The following is a 19,233-nucleotide window of genomic DNA, read 5'->3' on the forward strand; positions in this document are numbered from 1 at the left end:
ATGAAGCAGGTTTGCATGTAACTGCTTTGGGAAAACAGATCACGCTATCCAAACATGTTTTACAGTAAAATTTACAAGGAATTTAAGATAAACAGTGAACCAAAAGCCAAAGAGAAAAGTTGAGTTCTGTATATAATTTGAATAATGTTCATTTTAAGATGGGATCTGAAGCCTGATGGAAACAGAAACGGTTGTGATCACCTTTAAATGTTAATCATCAGCAGGACGCAGACAGAAATGAGTCTGCGAGACGTCCAGCAGCACTGATGTGTTCTGAGTGCCGTGTTTGTTCTCAGCTCTACAGTAGTATCGTCCTCTGTGTGTCGGGTCAGTGTTGTTGATGGTCAGGTTTGGTCCGGTCTGAACTGGTTTCAGGAGGTCTTCAGTGTCTCTGTACCAGGTGTAGTTCACTGCTGGGTTTGCATCACTGCTGCAGCTCAGAGTCACTGAACGACCCTCCAGAACTAAACCAGCTGGGTTTATCATCACTGATGTGTTTTTAGGAGCATCTGATGGAGGAGAAAATCATTCACGCAAATACTTTATGATTTACAGCACTAGTTATAGATGATGAGTCAGAATAGATTGATATAATTCCTGTCTTACACTGAACTCGTAGCATACGGGACTCTTGTGTTGTGATCTTCTGCTGTAGCTGGTGTGTTGCAGAGCAGGTGAAAGTGACTCCGTGATGACGGTGAGAAACAGTGAAGTTCAGATCAGAGATGAGCTCAGTTTGGTTCTGATACTGCCGTCCTGTGACGTTCTCATTGAGAGACGAGCTCCATGTGAGAGACGGTGGACGAGACGGACAGAAGATCTTAGTAGAGCAGCGCAGACTCACTGAACTTCCCTCCATCACCTCCTCCGTCTTCATCACCTCCTGCTGATCCTTAAAGACACTCACTGTGGGTTTGGGTGGAGATCCTGAAACACACATACAGATATTACAAGATCATATGGATTATTATATCCAGGGACGCAGCTGCACATTTGCTGAGGGGTTTGCAAGATGCAAGTATTGGTGCCCCTTGTATATTCTATCCAGTAAAACTAACCCTCACAAATATTTTCTGCTAGCCCATGACTTAGCCTCTGTAATTGTTTAATTATATCCGGATGAGGTAATTTACTCACACATCTAGTTGTTTCTAATATCATGTTTGACTGCACACTGCAAAACATAACGTGTTTTACAAAATACAAGCCGAATTCCGCAAATGTTGGGACGTTTTTTAAATTTGAATAAAATGAAAACTAAAAGAATTTCAAATCACATGAGCCAATATTTTATTCACAATAGAACATAGATAACATAACAAATGTTTAAACTGAGAAATTTTAAAATTTTATGCACAAAATGAGCTCATTTCAAATTTGATGCCTGCTACAGATCTCAAAATAGTTGGGACGGGGGCATGTTTACCATGGTGTAGCATCTCCTCTTCTTTTCAAAACAGTTTGAAGACGTCTGGGCATCGAGGTTATGAGTTTCTGGAGTTTTGGTGTTGGAATTTGGTCCCATTCTTGCCTGATATATGTTTCCAGCTGCTGAAGAGTTCGTGGTCGTCTTTGACGTATTTTTCGTTTAATGATGCGCCAAATGTTCTCTAAAGGTGAAAGATCTGGACTGCAGGCAGGCCAATTCAGCACCCGGACTCTTCTGCTACGAAGCCATGCTGTTGTAATAGCTGCAGTATGTGGTTTTGTATTGTCCTGCTGAAATACACAAGGCCTTCCCTGAAATAGGCGTCATCTGGAGGGGAGCATATGTTGCTCTAAAACCTTTATATACCTTTCAGCATTCATAGTGCCTTCCAAAACATGCAAGCTGCCCATACCGTATGCACTTATGCACCCCCATACCATCAGAGATTCTGGCTTTTGAACTGAATGCTGATAATGCGCTGGAAGGTCTTCCTCCTCTTTAGCCCAGAGGACACGGCGTCCGTGATTTCCAACAAGAATGTCAAATTTGGACTCGTCTGACCATAGACCACTTTTCCACTTTGAAACAGTCCATTTTAAATGAGCCTTGGCCCACAGGACATGACGGCACTTCTGGACCATGTTCACATATGGCTTTCTTTTTGCATGATAGAGCTTTAGTTGGCATCTGCAGATGGCACAGCTGATTGTGTTTGCCCACAGTGGTTTCTGGAAGTATTCCTGGGCCCGTTTATTAATGTTAATGACAGAATCATGCCGATGAGTGATGCAGTGTCGTCTGAGGGCCCGAAGACCTCGGGCATCCAACAAAGGTCTTCAGCCTTGTCCCTTACGCACAGAGATTTCTCCAGTTTCTCTGAATCTTTTGATGATTTGATGCACTGTAGATGATGACATTTGCAAAGCCTTTGCAATTTGACGTTGAGGAACGTTGTTTTTAAAGTATTCCACAATCTTTTTATGCACTCTTTCATAGATTGGAAATTGATCGCCTCTGCCCATCTTTACTTCAGAGAGACTCTGCCTCTCTAAGACATCCCTTTTATAGCTAATCATGTTACAGACCTGATGTCAATTAACTTAATTAGTTGCTAGATGTTCTCCCAGCTGAATCTTTTCAAAAGTTCTTGCTTTTTTAGCCCTTTGTTGCCCCCGTGCCAACTTTTTTGAGACCTGTAGCAGGCATCAAATTTGAAATGAGCTCATTTAGTGGATAAAAGTGTCAAATTTCTCCGTTTAAACATTTGTTATGTTCTCTGTGTTCTATTGTGAATAAATATGGGCTCATGTGATTTGAAAGTCTTTTAGTTTTTATTTTATTCAAATTTAAAAACATCCCAACATTTCCGTAATTCGGGTTGTATTTTGGAATCTAAAATTGCTATAAAATCAAAGCCATATTTCTAAGTAAGTTATGGTGCAAATTTAAAGTTGATATCACAAAATTGGGGTTCCTGTGAGATTTTGTTTAGGCACTATTAAAAATAGCCACCAAGTGACACCCAAACTCATTGAATTTTTTTAATGCATTTTCCTGTCATAAATTTATATATTTCTCTCACAAAATGACTTCTATCACAAAATAGTCTCCAAATATGGAAACTTGAGGCTCAGACCTTTCCAACAATGTGTTTTGTTAGGATTAGAAAGTTTTGATTATAAAATATTGTAGTAAAATTTGTAATATGACACTTGACACCACCCACTAGGGGGAGGAGCCTGCTAAAAAGATGTAAAGTACAATTTCCATGGTAATGCATTGTCTGATTTCAAAACACAGGAAGAATTTTGAGTGTCGAAAAGAAATTAAGGTTTTTGAGGAAAACATTCCAGGATTTTTCTCCATATAGTGGACTTCAATGATGGGTTAAAGGTCCAAATTGTAGTTTCAATGCAGCTTCAAATGGCTCTACAAGATACCCCAACGAGGAATAAGAGTCTTTTCCAGCGAAACGATCGGTCATTTTCTAAAAAGAATAAAAATGTATATAATTTTTAACCACAAATGCTAATCTTGCACTAGCTCTGTGATGCACGTCCACAACTTCACACATTACGTAATCACATTGGAAAGGTCACGTTTTTTCCAAGTGGAAGAAATCTTTTAGGTTTCAAAAGATATAAACAACGAGGATACGTACATGAACGGACCATTTTAAACAATTAACTGATACAAAGACATTGTGTCATTCAACAACTTTTGAATTGTCCTCCTTCTCCAAACTTCGGTACAGTACTGAGTTCCAATGTGACTACGTAATGCGTGAAGTTGTGTATGTGCATCCCAAATGAACAATGAAACTGGAAAATGGACCTTCAACCTGTTGGCCGCCATTGAAGTCCACTATATGGAGAAAAATCCTGGAATGTTTTCCTTAAAAGCCTTCATTTCTTTTCGACTGAAGAAAGAAAGACATGAACATCTTGGATGACATGGGTGTGAGTATATTATCATGAAATTTTTATTCTGGAGTGAACTAATCTTTTAAGTGAAATATTTCTGCCAGCTGGTGGAAAACAAACACTTTTAAAATGAAAATGAAAATGACATATTTCCTCTATAACCAGTAAACAGCAGCAGACAATCACTCATTGGCTCTTTTGCCATTTCCACTCCTATTATAGTTCTTTTTACGTTTACTTTTACTAGTTTTTGCCCCTGTTAACTATCTCCCCAGTTACTCTCGAATGTAAATCGACCGCCAATACAGCAACTTTTTTGAGCAATAGAGATACTCTGAAATGAACTGATATTATCGTTAATCACTTTGCCCTCTCAAGCAACAACATTAAATGTTGATTAACTTGCAATGAAAAAAATATATAATTTAAGCTTACCAATATTTGTTTGTTCACTTGGACATTGTTGTCATCATTTTAATGCATTGTTTTTCATTTTCCCTATGTGTTTTTTCTCTTCTGCGAAAATGCCATTGAAATGCACTGCATATGCTGCATTCCCCTGATTATCTCCAATGATAAAAGTACTAATGTACAGTAGAAGTTTTTTTTTTATGTACAAACACATTATTGAAGAAGCATGAACATGACACTCACCTATGACGGCAATTTCAACATGAGAGTATGCAGGTTTTATGTATCTAAGTCGCAATTTACCATTGGCTTCAAGTCTGAAGAAATATGACCCATCATGACTCTGACTGACATTATCGAAGCGTGTGGTGCAGTTTTTTTGTGTAGCAGTGCCAAATATTTCTCCTTTAAACAGTCCAGTGTCGGGGCTTCTGGAGTCAAACACCATAATGTGAGTCTTTCCTTCTTTAAACCATATTCTCTTTGCTCTATCAGTGAGATCCTGATTATATTTTTCGTCAATATCAAATGTGCAGGGTATGAAAACACAGGATCCTTGTAGAGCTTCTACTGTCTTTGGCAGATTGATACTGAAGCCACAAAAAACACCTAAAACAATAGACAAAATGAAGAAATTCTACAAAGAAAGAAGAAATCATTTATATGCAGAACAAACTTCTGCAGCACTTATTGCTCTTTATTCTTACAAAGGTTACATGAAAGTGCTTTCATAATAATAATTCAGATTGTTAAAAGGTGAAATAATCTATAAGAATGAGACCAGTGAGGAGGAACGTCACCAATGTTTCCATCATTTACATTCCCCTTATTGCAGACTATCCAAACAAATACAAACAATTAGGTCTATGTTATAATACAGAATTGACAATAAAGCAAAATTCATTTTTCATATATTTGTGATTTGTTTATTTAAACTCATATTATCTCTAAAGTTCTAAAATGGTTCTACATATAAAATAATAAATGTCAAGAATACAGAACATGGCTAGAACAAATTACTTAGTTTAGATTAAAAATGGGACATGCTTGAACATGTAACATTCGTACATCATAGAGTCTTAACAGCTGAAAATCTCAAAACTATGACAGTAAATGTACATTTTACCATGTTGAGTGTAAATGACTTACCAGAGGAGAGAGTTGAGGATGACAGAATAACACATCTTAACTGGTATTAGAGTTTTTACCACTTCCCTTTTAGTCATACCAAAGCATTATAAAGCTTAGCAAATTACTGCAGTGTGTGTATCCTGTGTGAGGCGTCTGTGGTTATGTGATGCTGCTCACTTGGTTATGTTGCATAAACTTCTACTTTAAATCAGTACGAGCTGATTAACACTCTGGTGCTGCTCGTGTAGCAGTCAAAAATAATTTATTTCAAAGAAAAGAATGCACTATATTTTAGTTTGATAATATTTTTATTTAATATTTTGTATTTTTAGGGGATTTCATTGTACTAAATTATATTTATAGAATAGTTATGATCCATTTATTACCCGTTAACCACTTTTTGAACAATAGACCTGAAAATGACATTTCTGACTTAAACTGACGAAAATCTTGAATGCTTCCGAGCACATACTTAAGTTTGGTCTCTTTTTAATGAAAACAATTTTTTTTTTAGAAAAAAGTTGTAAATTGTAAATAAATTTAAAAAAGTAAATAGATATATATTTTCAAAAAAATATTTTACTCTAAAACTGCATGAAAAACAAAGTCATGAATCTAAACAAGTTGTGTTCCAAATTTGAGGTTGATATTGCAAAAAATGACCTTTCAGTGAGATTTAGTTTGGGTGTAGTATTAAACGTTTCCACTAGATGAAATTTGTTTTCGCACTCACTTGGAAAAAGCTTGACTTACTGCTGAGGACACGAACGCAGCTTTCAACCCGGCACCCATACTCCCAGAGTGCCCCCCACACGCAATCCTGGAGAACACAATCATAAGCCTTCTCCAAATCTAAAAAACACATGTAGACTGGATAAGCAAGGTCCCATGCCCCCTCCAGGACTTATGCCTGTTCCACGTCTGGGACGGAATCTGCATCGTTCCTCCTCCAGCTGAGCTTTGACGATTGGTCAGATTCTCCTTTCCAGTACTCTGGCATAGCTGAGGAGTGTGATTCCACTTCCTCTATAGCGCGTCAACCAGAACAGCCCAACATCATCCAGGGCCTTCAGCATCTCATGGCAAATCTCATCCACCCCTGGGACCTTGCAACTTCTGAGCTTTTTGATTACCTCAGTGACGTCCACCAGGGAAATGGGCCAGAATTCTCCCGAGTCATCCAAACCTACCTTGACACGTTCAAGAGATCCTTAAAGTGTTCCTTTCACCTCCGGATTACATCACCAGGTGAGGTCCGCAAGTCCCTGTCCCAACTTAAAACAACCTAGTACATGTTTTCCCCGCCTCAGCCGTCTGATGGTTTGTCAGAACCTCTTAAAGGCCAACCAAAATTGGCTTCTCCAATTTCCTCCCACACCTGAGTTTTTACTTCCCTGACCACTCTGCGGCTGTGGTCCTGCTGATACCAGTCGGCAGAATCGGGAGACCCACAAGTCAACCAGATCCGAAAGGCCTCCTTCTTCTGCCTGACAGAACTCAGGTAAAGCTTCTCCGGAGGGAGTTGAAGATATTCCGGACTGGATTGTCTGTTGGACGTTCCCAGTTAACCCTCACTCACCACCAGGTGGTTGATCAGTTGACAGCTCTGTTCCTCTTATTACCTGAGTGTCCAGAACATACAGATGCGGATTCGATGATACAACTATGAAGTCAATCAAAGACCCTTGGCGTAAGGTGGTCTGCTACCAAATACACTTATGAACCAGCTTATGTTCGAATATGGTGTTTGTTATGGCCAATCCATGCTGAGCACAGAAGTCCAATAACAAAACACCACTCGGGTTCAGATCAGGCAGGCCGTTCCTCCCAATCACCCCCCTCCAGGTTTCTCCATCGTCCCCAACATGAGTGTTAAAGTTGCCCAGCAGAACTTCCAGGGGTCCACCCAAGACCTTCAAGAAGGTTGGATACTCTGAACTAGAAGTGAGGCCAACTATATCTAGCTGATAACGGTCAACCTGCCACACTAACTCTGGCTTCTTCCCCAACAGAGAGGTCACAATTACATCTAACAAAAGCTAGTTTCTGCAGCCAAGGTCCTGTCTGCATGCCCCCAAATGCAACATCATGTTAATTATTAATTTTTTTAATAGTATATGTAACACACAACAATTAAAAAATGAAAACATTCAAAAAATGTATTGTCCCTTTTCTTTTAATTCATATGACCAGTCATTTTGACCACTCAAGTAAGCAATGTCTCGTTTCCATTTCAGAAATCTGCTCACCTCAAACCCCAGAAGCAGAACATTTCAACCTTCTGTTTTTCATTTTATAAAACCTCTTCATTCACTCCCCTGTAGTCCATGCCGCCTCGTAATCATGTTTATTAGCTTCATGTTTGATGCAGAAATGTATTTTACAGCAAAAGTTACTCTCAAAATAAACAGAGAACCAAAAGCCAAAGAGAAAAGTTGAGTTCTGTATATAATTTGAATAATGTTCATTTTAAGATGGGATCTGAAGCCTGATGGAAACAGAAACGGTTGTGATCACCTTTAAATGTTAATCATCAGCAGGACGCAGACAGAAATGAGTCTGCGAGACGTCCAGCAGCACTGATGTGTTCTGAGTGCCGTGTTTGTTCTCAGCTCTACAGTAGTATCGTCCTCTGTGTGTCGGGTCAGTGTTGTTGATGATCAGGTTTGGTCCGGTCTGAACTGGTTTCAGGAGTTCTTCAGTGTCTCTGTACCAGGTGTAGTTCACTGCTGGGTTTGCATCACTGCTGCAGCTCAGAGTCACTGAACGACCCTCCAGAACTAAACCAGCTGGGTTTATCCTCACTGATGTGTTTTTAGGAGCATCTAATGGAGGAGAAAATCATTTAGGTCATCACATTATCCAGCATTATAACTTAAGTGAAGTCATTTAGGGATCATGAAATGCGTTTTTAAATTATTTTATGAAGTTCATAAAATGCTCATAATTTAGATATAAATGGTAATTTTCTACCCTGAATTTAGCTTCTAATTTGAATGCTCTGTTGGAAGGGGTTTGTATGTATGGAAATCCTTCCATAGCAATGTTCATGTTGTTGATCGATATCAAATGTGCAGGGTATGAAAACACAGGATCCTTGTAGAGCTTCTACTCTCTTCGGGAGATTGATACTGAAGTCACAAAAAACACCTAAAAAAACAAACAAACAAACAGAAGTAATCATACAAAGTTAATGCAGAACAAACTTCTGCAGCAATTACTGCTCTTTAATCTCATAAAGGTCACATGAAAGTGCTTTCATAATAATATTTCAGCATGTTTAAAAGAGCACTAATCTATAAGAATGAGACCTTGTATCAGAGATCCAGTGAGGAGGAACGTCACCAATGTTTCCATCATTAACCTTACAGCAGAATATACAAATAGTTAAAGCAAAACTATACAATTTTTTTGACTTGTGTATGAATTTAGAGCTCTTATGTAAACTCATATTATCTCTCCCATTTTGCATTTAAAATAAACTTGCTTAGTTTAAAAAGAGTTTAAAAAAGGACATGCTTAAAACTCAAGAGTCTAAACAGCTGAAAATCTCAAAACTATGGCAGTTAATGTAAGTTTTACTGTGTTTTGTGTAAATGACTTATGTTTCCATCATTTACTCCACATTCACTCCACCTCACAGCAGAATATGCAAACACATATAAAAACACACAATTATATCATAATAATTGCCAATAAAACACAGTTACTGTATATCTTCTCTATCACTATTAAAGAGCTTTTATGTGCTGAAGTCCTAAAACTGTTTCACAATATAACATTGCTTATCTCAAACACGTTTTAAACCTCAGAGTGTCTAAACAACTGAAAATCTCAAAACTACTGAAGGTTTACAGTGTTGTGTGTGAATAACTTACCAGAGAAGTGTTGAAGACGAGAGAAACCGAGCTCTATGTGGAGCTAAAAGGGACCCGTTTGCAGTGTGGTTGAACATAAACATAACATAAAGTCATTAAACGCATTGTCTTCATCTACGCAGTGCAATTCTTCTTCTCCTCATCCCATCTGCCGCCATTATGGCGAGTATGATGTCCGACCAGCTTGGATTTTATGGTAAAATGTTATATTTTATGTATGCGTTCATGTATCGTTACAAAACTCAGTGTGTGTCTTCGTCACTACGCCCTGATAGTACAAAAAGAGTTGTGGGGTCCCCTTGTGATAAAAAAAAATTATAATTAAATTTGAAAATATGCTTTTGAGTAGATTTGCCTCATGAGACTGATCTTGATAGATTCCATGGGTTCACTCTGAGAACATTGATACCAAGTATGCCATAATCAGCCGAATTTTGAACTCCTAGATTGTTGGTCAGATTTTCATCAATTTTGGCTTCAGCTATATTTTAGTGTGATTTTTGTAAAGTCATAATTTTGTTATAATATTGTTTTGAACTGCTTGCTATTTATAATGGTGACTATTAACTATTTTCATAGTGTGATTTTTGGTAATTGTATTAAAACCAGCCCCGAAATCCTAATAATCAAACTGAACATCATAATAATTATTAATTTCAGTAACAGCATATGGAATCCACAAAAAAATAAATAAATAAATAAAAAACATTGAAAAATGCATTTCCCCCATTTTATTAATTCATAGATAACAAATGAGATTTCAGTGAGATTTTGACCACTCAAGTAAGAAATGTCCCGAAATCTGCTCACTTCAAACCAGAGACAGAATATTTCATCCGGTTTTTCATTTTATAAAACCTTTTCATTCACTCCTCATAATCATGTATTAGTTTCATGTGTACAAATGTATTTTACAGTCAAAGTTATGAAAGACACTCAAGATAAACAGTGAACCAAAAGCCAAAGAGAAAAGATGAGTTTTGATATATAATTTCAATAATGTTGATTTTTGGATGCAATGTAAAGCCTGATGAATGTTAACCGTCAGCAGGGCGTTGACAGAAATAACTCTGTGTGTTGATGGAGGCTGAGAAAAAGATGAAAAAGAAATTAAACTGTTTGAATTTGTAAAGATAAGGCATATACTGTAAATTATACTCACACTGGACGTCCAGCAGCACTGATGTGTTCTGAGTGCCGTGTTTGTTCTCAGCTCTACAGTAGTATCGTCCACTGTGTGTCGGGTCAGTGTTGTTGATGGTCAGGTTTGCTCCGGTCTGAACTGGATTCAGGAGTTCTTCAGTGTCTCTGTACCAGGTGTAGTTCACTGCTGGGTTTGCATCACTGCTGCAGCTCAGAGTCACTGAACGACCCTCCAGAACTAAACCAGCTGGGTTTATCATCACTGATGTGTTTTTAGGAGCATCTGATGGAGGAGAATTTAGACGATTACATTGTGATTCACAGTATATTTATCGACCAGCTTTGAATTAAATAATTCCGGTCTTACACTGAACTTGTAGCACACGGGAGCGCCGGGTTGTGGTGTTCTTCTTCTGTAGCTGGTGTGTTGCAGAGCAGGTGAAAGTGACTCCGTGATGACGGTGAGAAACAGTGAAGTGAAGATCAGAGATGAGCTCAGTTTGGTTCTGATACTGCCGTCCTGTGATGTTCTCATTGAGAGACGAGCTCCATGTGAGAGACGGTGGACGAGACGGACAGAAGATCTTAGTAGAGCAGCGCAGACTCACTGAACTTCCCTCCATCACCTCCTCCGTCTCCATCACCTCCTGCTGATCCTTAAAGACTCTCACTGTGGGTTTGGGTGGAGATCCTGAAACACAGAGATGCAGTCAAATATTACAAAATAATGTAGATTATCATTTCCAGTAATAAAGGTGTACTTAAAAAAGAAATCTTCTACTACATACAGTAAAAAACGCAGTGTCAGTTTAACACTTAAAGTGTCAATTTTGACACTACTGAAGATCATATATGGTCCCAATCTATCTAGTGTTAAAAGTACACCATTCATAGTGTTGAATTTTTTGTGTTAATATAGCACCTTAAAGTGTAGAAAAAATAGTTACACTTGCAATTGTTGTTCAAATTTTACACTATGGGGTATTTAACACCCCTGGTGTTGTTTTAATCCTTTAAGTGTTATTAATAAAGTATTCTTTTCGGTGCAAAAATAAAAATGCTATTGTATGGTGTTAATGTACAAGATTAGACTTAAAATCAAGAGTCTTCAGACAGATGTACAAATTCCAACTTTATTTAACAAATGGGCAAAGTGGCAACTTTAAAGCATATACGAGGTTAATTAGTCACATTAAATAAATAGTTAATAAAACACATAAAAATCATCAAATTCACCTAGACATTAACAAATATGACCGGTAAATTTGAACAAGATTGCAGCAAGATACTTGTCGACAGTTGTGTAGAATTCATGAACGCTGTTCCTCGTTGTCCCATCAGCGAGCAGGTATGGCTGTGTGGTCTCTTCTATGCAATCAAGGTGTTCTTGTTAGTGCCTGCAGATCAAAGACAAAAATAACAATTAAGGTCAGCTCTCCAATTGATTTTATTTTCATTAGTCTTTCATATAAAACACATCTGGCAATATTTTGAGGCAGACAATAGGTAGTGACAGAAATGTACCTTTTTGAAGATGTTTTTCAGGTTGATAGGAGGACATTTCTCCAGGTCCCTTGCAGACTTGTGGTGGTGGAATCAAATGAAGGAGACAAATTGATGCAATATCGCTGTCCCATTCTAAATAACAGATATGACAACTTCAGCAAAAAATGCATGAGAATAGAATAAAGATAAAGCATGAATATAGATAATCTTATTCTGAAATATAGTCTAACCTTAGACATCGGGTTCATCGTCCTTTACAGCTGATTCCGAGGTCAATCGTGTCCTTGACGGTCTTGGGAAAAGCCAGGAACGTGGCTTCTTGGAGAAAAATAAAATAAAAAAATAAAAATAATGACAATATCTCTCTCAGGAAAAATTCTTCTAAGTTGATTGTGTAGTCACACAGTGGCTCTGTTCACACCTGGCATTAGCATGCATCTTGGGTGATGCACAAGTGAACGAACACAAGACGCATATGGCCACATTCTTTTATTACAGGGTTAGTAGTCTCAGCCTCAGACGTCACACCCACGAAACGCTGGCTAAACGTCTGATGCATATGGCACACTTATCTGGAAACAATTCAGGAGTTTCAAAGTCGCCACCGGATTGGTTAAATTCTACAGGATTTCTGGGAGACGTGTGTGGCGCGAAAGAAGAAATCCGTTGTGTTTACAACAGTGACGACGAGCGCTTATCAGGATCAACTAAACACTGGAGTTTCAAAAGTATGTGAAAAATTTTACGTTCGCGGCATAGAATCTTTAAAATATGTCCGAGAGTTTTACATACCGGTGTGTTATTGTGGTGACACTTCCACGCCCCTAAACATGACGCGGAGCAAAACAAAACGTGATTGGTTGCTTTGCCTGTCAGTCATATGGCCTCTTGGGCGGGCCTTGGCCATTCAAAGCAGCCAAAGTTCCCAGACCTTCAGCCGTCAGCCTGAAGGTCTGGCTACGCGAGACTACAGGGTTAGTTCAAATATTTAAATTCCATTGTTTACTCAACCAAGACTTTCGTTATCTTTGAAACACAACTGAAGATATTTTAATAGAATATAAGATTTCTGTCCCTTGATTGACGGTCCACGCAACTACCACTTTGATACTTCATAAAGAGATCTAATCCATATGTTAGTGTTGTCACGGTACCAAAATTTCAGTATTCGGTACCGATACCAGTGAAAATCCACAGTTCTCGGTACCAATTTCGGTACCACATGCTAATTAAAAACACACTATTTTTAATAATAGTCAAACAAAAATAAAATTGACAAAAATCAATGCCATTCTTCATACTTATTTAAATTGTGTTTCAAGTTTTTCCGCAAGTAATAAAAGTATGAAAAACAGTAAGCAGCAAAGTTTCACCCAAATTTAATTTGTCTTTTAATTAATGAAATTTAAACATTTTATTTTTGGGGTAAATAAAGGGGATTTACTATTAAAATTAAAATATGGAAGAAATATTGTGTGATTATTTCTTTAAAAAAATATTTTTTTTTTATCAACAGTAGTAATAGTATCACATACATTCTACTAAATAATAGTAATATATTTTTGGCACAATGTCTTTAAGATAAACTTTTATTTTGACGGGTTGCCGTGAATACCTTTACATTTCTGTGTGTAGCTATATGATATGACGCTGGTTTTACTCAAATGGAACGGTAGAATACTCGTGAAGGGACTCTAAGAGCAGTTCTGTAGATGTTGTTTATGTGTTTATGTCTTCATTGAGACGGCAGATGCTGAAATCACCACCAGCGTCGCGCACTTCAGTGTAAAAAAAAACCAAACAAAAAAACGCACGTCTCTGCCATTCATTCATTCATTCATTCACACACACAGAGACTCGCAGAACATGCGGGATTCATATCTGAATCGACTTTTGCGGCTTAATATTTACAGATACTAGTCCATGTCGCGATTTGATTTAAGTGCAATGACCTACTTTTGATTAATTCATCCACACTTTGACAAATTCCGTGACATTCCGTGCTAAACTGTAAACTCCGTTTTTATAACTGGATTCCGAGATTCCGTCCGCGTTTTCTGCATCGCGGAAATCATAGGTCCGTACGCGTCAAGTACCGGGTTGACCGGGTACTCGGTACCACCGGTACTTTAAAAAACCTGGTACCGTGACGTTTTCATTTTTTAGTACCGACGTGGTACCGAAGTACCGGGTCTTTTGACAACACTACCATATGTATCATGTGGTTTAGTCCAAATTCTCTGTTTATGTTCCCTGATCAATGTTTAAATGTGCAAAAAAAAAAAAAAATGTATTTCATTTAAAATATCTTCATTTGTGTTTTGAAAATGAATGAAAGCCTTGCAGGTTTGGAATGACAGAGAGTGAGAAATGACTACAAGTTTTCATTTTTGGGCTTTATGCGTTTTGATATCTTAAATTAATAATTAGTAAATTCCAGGTGTGAACATAAGCAGATATTGTGTGGCTGCCCAGTTAAATTTTAATTTTTCATATTCATTTGTGTGTTTAAAATTTTTACTGTACACAGAATAACATATAAATGACACAGACTCACAATTCTGGCTTCATCTTCAGCATTCTGCTCCTTTCTTGAAGGGCTTCCATCACTCTCGCTCAGTGTCATCAGACTCCCAGTTTGCAATCTTATGGGAGGAGCTTCCTTCACTTGACACTGCAGAAGTCTAGGCCAATTCTATTGAAAAAGAATAATAATAACAAAAAAAAAAAAAACACTTATTTCAGTAACTTAATTTACATTAGGACTGTAAATATGGTCAGATAATTGTGATTACCCCTAATTTTGAGTATGCTGAGAGCTGTCTATAATACGGGTGTCAAATCATAAACTTATTTTATTTACATCCTTCAATCTAGGGTCAATTAAACGAAAGTTAATACAAAACCCTGTGCAATATTCACATGGAGGCATTCCTGAAAAAATTTAAGTATTTATTTAATCTGATTATTAAATACGTTTATATAATTTTAATGAGTAACATGAGTAATAAGGCATCTTAAAATGAATGGTGTACTACATTAGAATAAATTAACACGTTTAGAATTTATTTTACTAATAATTTATTATTTATAATGTGAAAAGAAAATACAGATTCAGACAAATCTTTCTCCATTAAAACTTAACTTTGTATATCTGGAAATATTTAGGACATTATTTACCCAAAATAGCATGCCATGTGAATTGATAAAGACTGGTTTCAAGCTAAAGTAACTGCATGCTCTGCCAGTGGGCACTGAAGGAAATTGAAAGACTGACTGATTAACAGTTTAACGTAACTTCCTTTCACGACGCTTGCATAAACGTAATTGACCTATCGGTAAGCCCCGCCCCCCTTAGTTACTGTTGCTCCCTCGAGGCTCGGACAAACAGAGTTGCTCACTGTCTTACAATGACAGCTGCAGTGAAAACCTTGTCCCACGATGTTTTTGCACAATTTTGGACACAGAAGGCCATCAAATGGGAATTAAATATTCCATGGAGGGATTTATAAAATATTTAAAAATAAATACGGTGGGTAACTCGAAGCGAGGGATTACAGATCACAATGTAAGCGGGGGAAGTCTCATATTACGGTCGGTCCTCACGATCACGGATGACAACATGCAGGATCAACACTGTCCATGTATCGCAGGGTACGATTAAGTTAATGTACATTTAACCAGTTTAATATGGAAAGGCACTGAAATGTAGACCTTCGTTTATGTGTTTTTGACCAACACTGTACAAGACGCGAGAACAGCCCGCTATTTAGGTTTGTTCATTAGCATGGACTCACTAACTTTAACGTTAGCTAGTTTTAGCCAGAGATACCTTGCTAAAGCACAAGATAACATTAACGTTCTGCTTGAGCAGACGAAAATTGTAACTCAATGAGTGTATGACAACCAGAAAATAAACGTTTTTGTCTTCATTTGTATTGGGGTGAATACTTAGGGACATTTTGCTCTGTTTTGTTTGAATTCAGGAAATGAAATAAAATAAATTATATAGCCCATCCTCTCAGGATATCTGGAAAGAGTGAATCAAGTACCCCAGACACATCGTTTTTCCTTTTTTGAAGCATAAACCCCATAAAACCGATGCAAACTTCGGATCTTCCAATGTTTCTCTAAGGCGCTGAAACCTAAAGATGTCCGAGTTCCGCTCCCCGTGCAACTGATACTCGACTGCCATTGGCTAGTCTGCGTTCGAGGGGAGGGGCTTACCGATAGGTCAATTGTCATGAGAAAAACGCGTTTGTGTCTTAACGCAGATATGTAGGGCTGTAAGATTCTGAAATTTTTGGAATCGAGTCCGATTCCTGGTTCTGGAATCGATGGGATTCGATTCCGAGACTCGATTCCTCTGTTGTTTTCGATTCTTGCTTTTTTAGATCGAAAGAACCTAATCTCGCCATGACTGCAGGATATAAAGGTCGTAGAAAGTATCCTTCTCATAATATGAAGCTTTATTTTTAAAAAATGACGATTCATTTCTATAGCTATGATTGATTTTTAAATAGTAATTTTGTCTGCTTTGCCCGTGAAATTAGTCATAGCTCACTGCTCAGCAGGGACATGCATTTATCGCATGAACTGAACAAGACATGAAGTGTCTAAAATAAATGTGCACAGTTCAGCTGAATGATGAAGTTTACTTTGACTGTATGCTTTGGACAAAATTAACAAACTGTACATTGAAACGAAATAACCAGAACATTAACAATAACACTGATAGAGCTCGTGGTTTATCTGTCAATCAGATGCGCTCTCGACCACTGATCTATGCTCGTGACGTTTTCTTTTAGAATTATCATTGGCTGATAGAAATAAAAAAATAAAAAAGTATTTTAGATGGAAAAAAGATCCCCAATCACATCATGATCTATTCTGTCGTGCAGCGCTCAAAATTGTGGACAACATAAGCCAGTTCCCTACGGTGGCCGAGAGAGCTCAACGCGCTGCAACTTCAGAAAACACATGCAAATAGAAAAAGCACCAGCAAATCAAGAAAACATCTTCTTCAGTTTGACAGCAGGTGCTGCAAATGCTCACAACGCAAACAAATAAAGAAATGCGCTGCCAATTATCACAACACAACCAAATAAAGAATTTTATTTGCAGCGCGTTTCTTTGTTTGGTTGTGTTGTGAGCATTTGCAGCGCGCGTGTTGTCAAATTGATGAAGTTGTTTTCTTAATTTGTAGGTGTTTTTTCTATTTGCAGCGCGTTGTGCTCTCTCGGCCACCGTACAGTTCCACCGTAAAATAACCCCTGAATTTTATTTTATTTTTTTTTGGAACTGGTTCATTAAAACTATCCGAAAGAAACTTTTCGTGGAAACGAATCAGACTTCTAATCACTTTTAGCGAGCGTGAGGCGAAGGGTAAATATAATAATGAAATGGATCTTTTATATATATATATAAAAAGAATCTTTTATCTCACAACTCTCGTAATTACGGTTTTTATTGAGCATGAGGGAGGCGATTTGGAATCGATCCCATCAAGAGGAATCGATTCTCGATTCCCAACGCCTCGGAATCGATTCCCAGCTCTATAGCCGCCTTTCCACTATATCCGACAAACGACAAGCGACAGACCGGAAGTCATTCATTTCGAATGGAGAGTAGTGCGGGAGCTGCGTGGAGTTCCGATCATATGCGTATGCGGAAAATTCGGATCCGATTTTAGCTTCGGGTGCGTTAAAATATTTGAACTTCTGCGGCTAGAACGTATGCGACCTCCTGACCAGATGTGATGTATTCTATTAAAAACATGAGCGTAAGGTTAGAATTACCATTATTTTATTCACTTTAACATTATTCTTTAAACACTATTCCTGTAAAATGGCGCTTTAGAATAATTACGGCATTATTTTATAATTATTAAATCATTATTTACAATGATTAGCCCCATAAAACCTACTATGTTTTTATTTTGGGGGTCATTTGTGATGATACATTCATTATTCAAATCATTAATTTTACCATGGTGAATATGCCCAGGTAACGGTTGCTGCACGACCAGTTTGAAAGTACTGTGCGACTGCCACTAGGGGGAGAAATGCGACAGTCGTGTCCGAATGTCGTGTGCAGTGGAAAGGCGGCTTATCGGTAGGATCCAGCCTTCCGTTTAAGAAACACCCCTTATTCAGCGCCGAGAACAAGCATCGTACAGATTATGCAATTCACACTTAATTGTTAGTGCGTAAATGTTCCAACAGTCCCACTATTACCGTTTCAAAGCATGGAAACAGCACAATGCCCCACTCACTGCTTTCAAAAGCAAATATAATTTTACCATTTGATGAATTCTCTCCTCTGAGTAGAAAACCGCCCAAATGTGGCTGCTTCAGACTCGTAGTAAAACCAGGCCTCGGCAGGAATGAAGACGAGAGGATCTGTCAACGAACCAAAATGAAAGAAGCTGAAAGTATATATATACCCTGATAGCACACGTACATCAAGGAGACGTCTATTTGACATCTGCATTTACATCTGCAAGACGTATTTTTTAGGGTGTTTGCTCATCTGCAATACGTCTATAGGACGTCTCCTTTTAGATGTCAAATAGACGTCTATTAGATGTCTTTAAGATGTTTATGATTTAGAATGTATGTAAAACTGACATCTTATAGATGTCTGTCAGATGTTTGTAGACAGCAGATGCTTTCCAGATCAACAGATCTTTAACAGACATCTTGCAGATGTACGTGTGCTATCTGGGTAGGCTATAACATAAATTGTAAAAACATTCCAAAAATTATTTTACACGTAAAATCACCTTATTTCAGGAAATCGAAACGGCCTGAGAAACTTTCACTCTTCTGTAGGCTAACGTTGCATCTCTGCACCTCACGAACATAACACTGTAAACCTGACAAAAACACTCGCAGTTAGTAATTTCTACATGTGTTCACCACCATTCATATTTTGAGTAAAATTATCAACAAAACGTATTTCTCCCATGTAAATTTATAAAGACAAAAGCAATCCAACTTACCGCCTCGGTCGCCTGAAGATAAAATGGCGTCGTCGCTTTGAGGGGCGGAGTCAGATAAATTCGGCGGGGTTTTTTTTACACTTTCAGTGTAAAAGTGAAATTACATAAATATTACACCATCTAACAACACTGAACACCAGTACTGTTTAACACTGTAGATTGTTAATTCAACTCTTTGGGAAATAATAACTTTTAACACTGCAAATATTACACTGCTGATTTTACTGTGCAGTGGAAGATTTCTTTTTTAAATTTTGTGTCACACTATAGAAGCATGAACAATATGACACTCACCTAAGACACCAATTT

The 19,233-nt window shown here is 37.8% G+C and overlaps 1 protein-coding gene across 1 annotated transcript; it reads right to left on the reverse strand.

The window, feature by feature from the left end:
* Positions 1-210: 210 nt before the first annotated feature.
* LOC131538547 (B-cell receptor CD22-like) lies at positions 211-19,233 on the reverse strand. Its single transcript, XM_058772409.1, has 15 exons — positions 18,925-19,233; positions 18,706-18,798; positions 18,223-18,322; positions 14,479-14,616; positions 12,152-12,239; positions 11,940-12,053; positions 11,705-11,812; positions 10,783-11,106; positions 10,435-10,698; positions 7,944-8,219; positions 6,387-6,580; positions 6,128-6,246; positions 4,507-4,853; positions 607-927; positions 211-509 (listed from the first exon to the last, which is right to left on the reverse strand). Exons 7-15 carry the CDS (start codon positions 11,751-11,753, stop codon positions 211-213), a joined length of 2,193 nt encoding a protein of 730 aa, XP_058628392.1. The 5' UTR covers positions 11,754-11,812; positions 11,940-12,053; positions 12,152-12,239; positions 14,479-14,616; positions 18,223-18,322; positions 18,706-18,798; positions 18,925-19,233.

Source organism: Onychostoma macrolepis, chromosome 04, assembly GCF_012432095.1.
Source record: "Onychostoma macrolepis isolate SWU-2019 chromosome 04, ASM1243209v1, whole genome shotgun sequence".
NCBI classification, from domain to species: domain Eukaryota; kingdom Metazoa; phylum Chordata; class Actinopteri; order Cypriniformes; family Cyprinidae; genus Onychostoma; species Onychostoma macrolepis.